We start from the raw sequence: 11,566 nt of genomic DNA on the forward strand, positions 1-11,566 counted from the left end.
TTGTCAACAGGGAGAGTCCGAGGTGCTTGTCGCGCGAGTCATCTGGTGCGCCGCGATGTCCCTCAAACGACTCCGTGTACTCGGGTCGGAGTGCGCCCAGCCTCCCCCTCCCAGCCGCCCTCTCTGCCGCCCTCCCCGCTGCCTTGCCCGCTGCCCTGCTGCCCCCTCACTCGGCAGCCGTTGCAGCATACCTTGGAGCGGCAGCTGCAGCCGCGCAACAACGCCTCCTCATGTCCTGCCAGGAGGACCTGGCTGACGCCGAACGATCCGACGCAGTCCTGGACTTCAGTACAAAACGCAGTGAGTCGCCCCCCGATGATGACGATATTGACGCAGATGATGCTGTCAATCTTAGCAAAAATGAAAACTGTCCTTTAGACTTGTCAGTTGGTACCAGGAAAAGAGGACCAGAAAATTCACCCTCTCCTGTTCCGACTAGAAAAAGTTCTAGGTCGGCAGATTTTAAACCTCTTACTACACCATGGACGACACCCGTTGCCCCACATCTGCCATACTTTGCTGCAGCAGTGGCAGCTGCTAGCTTGTCTCCTAAAGGAAGCTTATCTAATGATTGGAACGGAAAATTGAAGCATGGCGCACCTACCCCTAGTGACGCAACAAAAGCTCTAGAAAAAATGAGTGAATTGAGCAGATTAGGAGGAGAAGAACTCTTTAGATCGGTTCAAAGCGCAGCTTTGGGAGCTGGGTTGACGCCGAACGCAGCGGCTAGACATTCAGCATGGCAATCTCATTGGTTAAACAAAGGTGCGGACCAAACCAAAGACGTTTTGAAATGTGTTTGGTGCAAGAAAAGCTTTAATTCATTAGCTGATCTAACTGTTCACATGAAAGAAGCTAAGCATTGCGGTGTTAACGTGCCTATGCCTCCTACATCAGGAGCTCAGATGCCACCGTCACTTCATCCGCCGTCAAGTTCACCATCGACGCCATCGCACAATTCTTCATCTTCCACTAGTTCATCAAAACCTAATCATAATGACCTAAATATGCTTATTAAAGAAAATATGCCTATACCTAGAAAGTTAGTACGTGGGCAAGATGTATGGTTAGGAAAGGGGGCTGAACAAACTAGACAAATTTTGAAATGTATGTGGTGTGCTGAAAGCTTTCGATCATTAGCCGAAATGACCAGTCACATGCAGCGTACTCAACATTATACAAACATAATATCACAAGAGCAAATTATATCGTGGAAGTCTTCTGATGAAGCTAAAGGTTCAAATTCAAGTACTCCGGGTACAAACAATACCGTACCCCCTACTACGGGAACAAGTAGTCATGTTAGTGCAGTTTTAACTTGTAAGGTTTGTGACCAAGCGTTTAGTTCTTTAAAAGAATTGAGTAACCATATGGTTAAAAATTCACATTACAAAGAACATATTATGAGATCAATTACTGAGAGTGGAGGTAGGAGACGTCAAACGCGTGAAAAGCGAAAAAAATCTTTGCCAGTAAGAAAATTACTTGAACTCGAAAGAGCACAGCATGAATTTAAAAACGGTGAAGGTAATGGCGTTCCCATGGGAAAGCCTATTCGAGATTTTGGCACTGGTAGTCGAATTACTTGCGAAAAATGCGGTGATAAGATAGAGACTGCACTATTTGTAGAGCATATTAGACAATGTATAGGCGCGCCTATGTCAAATAGCCAAAGGAACTTTCTGAAAAGTGCGCTTCTTTCTAATAATATTATTCCTCCGGATGTTCCTGGACACGTCACACCGACTAATCGCGATGGTAGGAAAAGCATTAACGATGAAATTCCCTCACCTGGATCCGGACACCACCGGTCGCCTTCTTCTATGAATGACTCGTCTCCAAGCTCCAAAGACCCTAATGCTAGTAACGATAAAAGCTCATCGCCTTCTGTTCTAAATGCCATCGAACAGTTGATCGAAAAAAGTTTCGACACTCGATCTCGACATTCAGTACCTGGCATGCCTGGTGGTACATCCCACGCACCAATCGGTTCGAGCATCTTAAAAAGGCTAGGGATAGATGAAAGTGTCGACTACACAAAACCATTAGTAGATCAGCAAACAATGAATATGCTCAGGAATTATCACCATCAACAAGGCTACGGTCGTCGTGAAAGAAGCGGCAGCGAGTCTAGTTCAATGTCTGAACGCGGTGGGAGTAGAGTCGAATCTCTCACTCCTGATAGGAAGTTAGATTCCTATCACATGACTCCCCGTACCACACCAGACACGCGAGGTTCACAGACACCAGCGTCTGAAGCAGACCGTCAGTCCGAAGTTAGGATTAAGAAAGAGGTAACAGACGAAGATGAGTGCGAGAACGGTGTTGACTTAAGTAATCAGCCTGTTAGGGTAAAAACTGAGGTTGACGACGATGAAGAACAAGCGCGTCCAAACAGTTCAGTAGATGAGGATGTCAAACCACCTCTACCAAAGCGTGAAAGTGAAGGCCCAAGTCCAGTTCCCAGCCCTCGCAGTCCTTCCAGTGATCGCTCCGCACCAACTCCCGGCTCTGATAGAAAACCAGCTTCAAGCTTAGGTGCTTTATCTTCAATGTTCGATAATTTAGCTGGTGGTGGATCATCAACTGAACCTAGTTCTTCACGCCGAAGTGGCAGTCATCCATTAGCCGCTCTACAAAAGCTCTGTGACAAAACTGAAAATAATTCCACTCGAGCGCCTCCACCCGCTCCGTCTCCGGCCGGCCCGCCCAGTATCCTTACATTCAGCTGGGCTTGCAATGATGCTGTCGTGACCGATTCTATTATGAAGTGTGCCTTGTGCGACACGCCATTCATATCCAAAGGTGCTTATAGACACCACCTGTCTAAAATGCATTTTGTTAAGGACGGCGCTTTGCCTGACCCAGTTCCAATGAAAGCCCCACCTCCGGCCGCCTCTCCCGGAACACATAAGAGTGGAGGGTCTAATGCTGCTTCGCCTCAAGATCCTCGCAGTCCATCGCAATCGTTTGATGAGAGTCCACACTCGAAATTTTTAAAGTATACTGAATTAGCAAAGCAATTGTCCAGCAAGTACGTGTAAATGTGACGCGCTGACATCTGCCGTGATGATACCATATCCTGCATTGAACCATAATAGGTTTAGGTCGCGATGCGACGCTAAGTATTTCGAAACTCTTTGCCAATTTAATTATTTAGGTAATCGTTAGAGGTCACCGCGTAGTACGGTTAGTGTAATTAATCTAGCGACATAAGTATACGCCAAACGTCTTACGTTCATTTAGGTTTAAGAGAATATTTTTAAAATATTGCCTTTAGGTGAAGAGGTTGTTGCGGTCATTTGGCCTATCTTCCACAATATATTGTAATTCCATTTCGATAATTGTAAATATAAGTCACACTAAGTCTTGAAATTTAGATTCGATCTCTTGTAAATGTATATTTTTTGCTAATAATACTAAAGGGAATTAAACGATAAGCGCGTCGGTGCCGGTCGGACTGTCGCGTTCACGTCAGTATTTTTAACAAATTCGTTGCAATATCTTTCGTGTTACTTAATTTTTATGTAAATCAGAGTTAGAGTTAACATGTTTTAATTTTAATCTATGTATATTTTGATGTTTTTGTTTCTAAGATTTCCGTCGATCCTGTAATCTCGGAGATCCAATCTCACGTTCGAAATGTAAATAAACGCAGCCGCAGTCATAGTATGCAATATTAAATCTCGTTAGTGTAAAGTCGCTCTAGGTACTCTCTTCGCGAGATCGCTATTTATTATTTAGATTAAGTAAGTAAAATTAGATAACCTACTGTGAACACGTGTATACCATTGTAACAGCGCATAACGGTTGTCCGATTAAAATTATATTTAAAATTATTAAAGTGATATGTTACTATTTCTTTGAGGACAATTACATTCGTATACGTTTAGGCCATTCGGTATCGAGAGAATCTTCCAGTTGTAACAGTTATACGATGATGTATATACGGTCTTATGAGTGAAAACTCTTTTATATTTAGTAAAGGATATTGTAAACTTGTATTGTGTAAGTCAGGCGAATGAAAAGTGGATTATCGGAACACATTCTAAGGAAGCTAAAATATCATGCTGATCGATTAAAGTTATACTATTTTTTAAATTCCTTGATGTGTTTCGAAAGTCGACTCAATGATTCATAAAATATCATTTAAATGTAACTCAAAACGAAATAAATGTATACGCTAGCTCTGATGAGTATTGCTCATTCTTAAAATGGTGTTAAAATTGATTTTACCAAATTGAATAATCTTATTTAATATTTTATGTTGTATTTCAAAATGCAATTAAAAGCTCAAAGAAATATATATGTTAAATACTTTAAAGGTTATTTTATTTATCTTGATGTCCATATTTTAAGTAATACACGTTTTTATTTTAAAATAAATGATAACGTAATTATACTAAGGTCTCTTTTATTCTAAATATTTTGATAACAATTTCAATGTCCTTATATAACGCAAAATAATTGCAAAGATATCCCTCAAAAATAGGTCATACTGATTTAAGGTCTTAATATATGAGCTATAATTCTCTAATTGATAAATATTGAATGTACTTAAGTACTATTTACCAAATTGACGCTTATACGAACCAAAAGCGCGTGTGGATTGTTGTCATATCAGGCTTACTAATTGATCTTTCTTACTTACAGAGTAATCATAAAACATTTAAGTACTTACTATAGTTAAAACATATAAAAGTAGTTAGTTTTATAAACAAAATGCCTCGTGTCTTCAACTTGCATATGCAGCTACGTTAAACATCGAAACAACCTATAAAAAGGCAAAAACACAATAAAATTAAAGATGAAAATCACAGTTATCAGTGCAAACTAGAACTAGACTAATATATTAGGGAAAACTACTTAATTAGCCACATTGGAGCCCCCGAGGAATCGGACAGGCATCTCGAGTAAGCAGGCGTCGACTTAATCACAGTAACGACGCCACATTTCATGTTCGACGTTAAGAATTGTTCACTGTCTATCGCCGGTCAAGTTTGTATTACTTTATATTAATGTAGGGACAAACAGCAATGGTTAACGTGTAACGGTTTTCTTTCAATGTAGGTCGGACACGTTATTTAGTTTCTAGCAAGTGTACATCATCCTTACAAAAATGGCTAAATATCGACGCAGTGCTCGTAAACTATATCATTATTTGTCGTTGTTAAATGGTAATTTTGTCAAGATCTGACGCTATGATACCACATCTGAGCGTCATGTGACATGTCATAACTTACTCATACCAAACCTTGTTTCAAACTTATGGCTAGTTTTGATGACAATTTCTTGATGGGTAGGTCATGCGGCCAAATCTTCAATAGTGCAACACAAATTATGGAACCTGTTAGTATTATAGACCTGTGCTGTATAGTTCAGCGATGTGCCTACAGCTGAGAGTTACAAAGTAAGAGAGTCTTCAAGGAATTATAAAAGAAGTTTATGAGGTGGAAAGTAAAACAGAAGGATTGAAGGATCCTTGATTGATTGGCGTAGTAGGACCTAGGAGTTGACGGAGACGTAGGGAAATTTACAATGAATTAGGCACAATAAAGAGAAACCGCGAGTTTTATATTATGAATTGTGAATATATACTTATTTATTATAGTCCTGCGGCTAAATTATAAAAATTGAGATTTTTGAACTGATTTGACTTTGACGTTGTTAATTTATACGATCTGTGACATAATGACAATGACAGCAGACAATAATACAACAAAACACCATTGCGCCGTCATGTATTTAGTACGCTTTATGGTTCATCTGTTAAATTATTTCTTTAATGTAGAGATTGTATTTAAAAATATATGTGTAAAACAACTATCACTTATATATAAATATACTAAAATTATAAAAAAAATATTTTTTGTAAATGAATTGCACATTTATCTTGTTTATAGTCGAAAGTTACTTTAAGCTCACTCCTAACAAAAGAAGCGTAAACCCTTTGACAAATGCGAGGCTATCGTGAACATCAGTCCGCTTATTACCCCAACTAAATCATTTATTGTGCTAAATCTAGCCATTTACTCAACGAGAGGTCGAAGAGACCGATCACTCAAGTGTCACGTCCGTGACTGACGGGTTAACGTGTTGCCAACTCCCAAATACAAAAGTGTGCTGAACGTTTCTAAAAGCGCAAATCTCTTTTACTACATAGGGCCGTTAAATAAGACTATTTTTTGACAAACAAAATCCCAATTTAAAGAAACCCTTTAAAGAAATAGCGCTAGGCGCTTTTTAATTTTGAGCGCTACATACTTCAAAATTCCGCTAGCAAAAGCGCAGAGGCGCTGAATTGGCATCAGTCAACGCGATCTTTAGAAGTCTGTAGGGTTGTGCATTATTGCGAGCCAGAGCAAAGGAATCATAACATTAAAGACATTTATTTGCCATAAAACCGGTACGTAGATTTAATGTAAAAAGGGCATTTTCCAATGTTTTTCATAGCTTATCTTAATCCAGTATGACTACTGGCTGTATTGTGATATCGAGTAGACTACGAATATTCTTAAGATAATTTAGCGATGTTCTAACGTGATCTGTTATGATATAATATACTTTTTATAACGAATAAATCAGTCCTTGTTTCACAATGTTACTAAAGTAAATACTAGCCATAAAGACAAAGTTAGCGCCATTCGTCTGATTGTGATTGGTCAGCAGCAATTCAGCAGACCAACAGTAATGATTATTATGCAAAAAATAATTAATTTCCATTATTGTTAAACATTTGCATTTACAAACTTTTTTTAAAAAATTTTATAGTCACCGATATCTTTGAAGAATACGTCTATATAATATTTTTTGCTTGTACCGGACGTGTTAAAAATTAAACTAGTGATATCATCAACTCACTATTATAAATACATAATTAAAATTAAAATCGAATAAGGTATTTTTTTGTACCTTAACAATAATTAATGAGTGTCTATATATACCTAGTTCAGCCATAAGTTCTGTTACAAATGTCAATGCATTATTTTCAACGTTTTAATTATTTTGAATTTGGAAAACGTATTTTATTTTAAAAACTTCCATCAATTTTGCCCCACTATATATGTATATATTCGTGTTCATTATCGAATTACAATATGGTATGGGATGTTAAAGAAACTAGGATTGCAGTGATCGCCTTGCACAAAGTGGGTTTGGAGCCGTCGTCCATATTCCAGACACTTCAAAAGCTTCGTATCAGTTGTACGTTCGTATATCGTACTATCAACAGATACAACAACACTTCTAACTACTTTCGTACGTCAATTTTTTGGTCGTCCACTAAGGTATTATTATAAATATCTTATAACATTAATACTATGACACTACATTTTCTTTTAAGTGATAACATAAAAAAATCCGACATAGTTATCATCACCATAGCTTCAAACCTCTTCAAAATGGCGGATGACGTTCAGATTATTTGCATTGTATTGTTATGAAAAAACTTTCAGAGATATAAATTAAAAGATACAATTGAGGAGGCGATATAAGTGAACTTCAAATGGCGTTTCTTTGTATTACATGTGAGAATAATTGTCATAGTTAAACAATAATTGCTGTACTATTATAAAGGCGTGATAAATAAAATAAAAAATATTTGTATTTTCAGGGGATTTATTTTGAAAATCTTCAGTAATATATCTTATATATAGTAAGGATGCAATACGACTGATTTAGTCCAATAAATTCAATACGTAATCAGGTAGAATTGGTTGACCTCCTTCAATTATTAATTATGTATAGAGACGTCTACTTATTCAATTAACCTCGTACGAGTAGCGCCATCTGTCTGCCGTGATCGATGAAACATATGTTAGCGCCCGCAGATTCGCAACAAAGCACAAAAAATGGACACAGTCATTAATCAAATTAAGTGCAATTGTGCATCTTTCGTGATCGTTTATTGATTTTCTATATTTTAATTGTTGTATGTTGTTAAAGCTTTTACTGGGCTAGCAGTTCTCAATAGGTTAGTACGGATTTATTTATATTTAAGATGATCGTTAGCCTAGGTGCGTGATAAATACATTAAAGAATTTAACTTGGTTCTATATCCAGGTGCAGTCTAAAAATAGCGAAATTAATTTTAATTGTTTATATTTTCTGATGAATAAACTTAGAACTTCGTATGTAATAAATATTAACAAAATCTATTGACATTTAATTTTCATCTGTTCTACGACCACGGGTCGGACGATCGAAGTGTCTTCTAAAAATTTGCATAAAAGTATCTTTGTAACTGTATAAAGATATATTAGTCATTTAAGTATAACAAGGTTAATAAATAAATACGAATTAGAAATATTTTGATTTTACATTTCACTCAATTTCGGAAACGATTATATTTTTTATGTCAATCACAATTGTTTGATTTAGATTCCACTCCATGCAATTCAAAACCTAAAATTTCATAATGAAACAGCATGATTCATACTAAAACTATAAATCGCAAAAGCCCGTTGTCCAAAGCCCTGACGATGACGGATGAAGGATGGACGTACTTCCGCGGAGCCGCAGAGACCCGCTCCAGATGTATTCCCGTCGATCAATCCACGCGACGTTGACGGGTTAGGATATTTTAAGACCAGGTGAAATGTTATATTTTAATTCTCTGATACAATGCCATATATATATTATTTATAAAGCCTAAGGTCGACCCTGCATTAACACCTGTCAATTATGTCATACGGCCAGGGAAAACATATCAAACGACGTACTTATACCCACTTGATGAAACGTCGGGAACTGTTCCTACTTTGCAAAAACAATGAAGGAGACAGGTATGTACACTTGGACTATTCATAATTCATTTAAAGGTTCTAAAACAACATGCATGCTTAAATAAAACAAGAAAAAAAGAAATACAACTTAGTGTTTACAAACAAGCAAGAAAAATAAACACATAAAAGCAGATAATAATTATTAATCGATATTGTATAAAAAAATTACATACTAACACACTATTTTGTCATACATTTGCTTCGTAAATGAGTGCAGTTTCTTGGACACGAGGACATAAATTAATAATATTGTATTGTCCACAAATATTATTTATTTGCCCTTATTGTACTGAATGTTTATATGAGGTACAATCGAGCCTAGATAACCGACCTTTTTGAAGACTTAATAGTGAATAAATTCAATTAGATACAGACAATAAATCGATTAAGCAGAACACAAGATTTTCTTTTAAAAATGACATTCTAAAATCGAGACCCAGGTGAAATGTTCTGACGTCATTTTGCGATCTCAATTCCATTTGAATCATCTTTGATATGTGTCACGATGAGGTAAACACACTTGATTTATTTTATGTGGGTTTTATGTAAAATACAAGAAAAATACTGCGGTATTTTTCCAAGAATTTTATATATAGTCACTCTATGTTTTAAGAATGTCTGGACGTTAAAAACTAATTAAAAACAAGACAGGAAAACCTATAACAATTCACTTGTTTTATAGACAAGTGTCCTTTTATCAGATAATAACGCCTATTATTTATTTATTTACACTTCCTTACACTACAATAAAAAATATGAACATAATTAAATCAAAAGGAGGGCAACTGGCGGCCTTATCGCTTACGAGCGATCTCTGTCAGGCAACCACTGTGAGTAAAGAAAAAATAAAAATGGTATTAAATTACATAAGATAGGCAAGTAGTGCAAAATTTTATTAAGACAAAACAACACAGGATCAAAAAAAACAAACTAAACTAAAAAGATGATGCATTTAAAATAGAAAGTAAAAAGACACATAAATCACGATAATTTAAGATAAGTCACGTCAGTTAGATTTTTTATTTTATTAGCTTTTATTTACTGTTTATTGTGATAATTGTTCTCTATACAAAGTAGGTGATCAGGCTGTGTCCACCATCATAATATATATCAAAACGTTAATACTAGTTAACGTTAAATATACTCGTGCTCCAACCAAATTAAGAGTACTTTAGATGTACTTCCATGTCTTTATGTAATAGTATCATCCAATAACTGTACTAAAGTTAAAAAAAACAAACAACAACAATTAGCAGAGCTACGTTATTCACCAGATATGACATTTTTGCGACATTGAATCAAATAACTCATTTAATCTTGCGTCAAAGATTCAGTCTATTTAGATTTTTATAAACTTCTTAACCCATCAATGCTGACGTCCTGCCGACAGCTGATTGAGGAGTGAGTAGGGTTGCCATTTGTATTATTGTGACAGAATCAGGTGCGCGCTATGCCCCTCTGACATTTCATATTTTGAGCTCTTAATTTGATCGGCTGTCACGTGAAATGGCATTTTAATTTTCGATCACTATTTCACAATTAATACAACTTTTACTTTTTAATTAAATTTAATCTGTGTAAGACATGATTGATAAAAAAATAAAAATATATTTGATAAAATTGATTAGATTAGACGAAATTAGTAATAGTTATGATTATCACAGTGATGTGTTCAATTTATTATCCACACCCACAATAACAGCGTCTTTGATTAGACAAACTTTGACAAAGTTGAGTTTAATAATTTAAATTTCAGTTTCATGTATAACTAAAGTGACCATTTATTATTTGACTTAAAACGGCATTGGTTTAGTTTAGGTCAAATAATAAGTAGATAATTTAAAAAAAGAACACTTTTTAAAGTTATTTCTTTAGAAAAAGTTGGTTGGCTTAAAAGTTGTCACAAAATATAGGTTCCAAAATGTTTAGTAGTATTCATATTTATTTGAAGAACAAATTTGTTTTAATATAGCTAGTGACGATTTCAAATATGACTGAAACTCTTGTCACGATTTTTTTATTTGCTGCAGCTCAAATTGTCGCGCGGTTTCTGAAAACGGGACAATTTTGCGTCCCACAGTTCATTTCTGGGACACCGGGACTCGTAATTGGAAAAAGGGACAGTCCCGTTCAAAACGGGATGTGTGGACATAGGTCTAACCTACAATTGGTCAAAAGTGTCACCATAAGTCGACACATCGCTTACTCTTGTCTGTGGTCAAAAATTATTTCTACGTTATAACTATGACAGCTCATGAAAAAACACTTCACAAAGAAGCAACGCATTATAAAGTGATCAGCGGAATCAAGCGACCTCGCCCTATTTAAAACAATATTCATAACCGACTAATTCACGTAGCACTTAATCGATTGAAAAATACCCTCAACCGTAGTATTATTGTTTAATTGCTCGCGTAATTTGAGTCTTAATGCCCACGAGATAGGGTCGCGAAATTACCTAGTATGAAATATGAGTGGTACAGTCGCCGTCAACAGTGATTGATGTGCGCTGACTGACGTGTGCACGAAAGTAGGGTGTGGAGATGTAAGGTCTAAGTGACGAGAATACGTAGTAACATCGCTTACAAAAACAATTGAATAGAGATTTTATTTTGCTGTTTGCTTTGTCTCGAATCAATACGATGCAGTAAGATAAAGTCTGTATTTGCATTAAAAAAACTCTAGTATTCTACTATTAAATAAGGTAAGTTTTCTATATACAACCGTTACTGTTCATTACTTCTTTAATTATTATCAAAATCTTTAAATTGCATTTAAAGAAA

The 11,566-nt window shown here is 36.0% G+C and overlaps 1 protein-coding gene across 3 annotated transcripts in view; it reads left to right on the forward strand.

The window, feature by feature from the left end:
* The window catches only part of LOC123720270 (protein tiptop-like), a 197,120-nt gene extending 192,831 nt beyond the window's left edge, over window positions 1-4,289 (forward strand). For all 3 annotated transcript variants that reach the window (XM_045676812.1, XM_045676813.1, XM_045676814.1), the window contains one exon: window positions 11-4,289. In XM_045676812.1, coding sequence (XP_045532768.1) covers window positions 11-3,044 — 3,034 coding nt within the window. In that variant the 3' untranslated portion in view covers window positions 3,045-4,289. The remainder of the gene's footprint in view (window positions 1-10) is intronic.
* The last annotated feature ends 7,277 nt before the right edge of the window (window positions 4,290-11,566 follow it).

The sequence above is a fragment of the Pieris brassicae genome, chromosome 2 (assembly GCF_905147105.1).
Source record: "Pieris brassicae chromosome 2, ilPieBrab1.1, whole genome shotgun sequence".
In the NCBI taxonomy this organism is placed as follows: Eukaryota; Metazoa; Arthropoda; class Insecta; order Lepidoptera; family Pieridae; genus Pieris; species Pieris brassicae.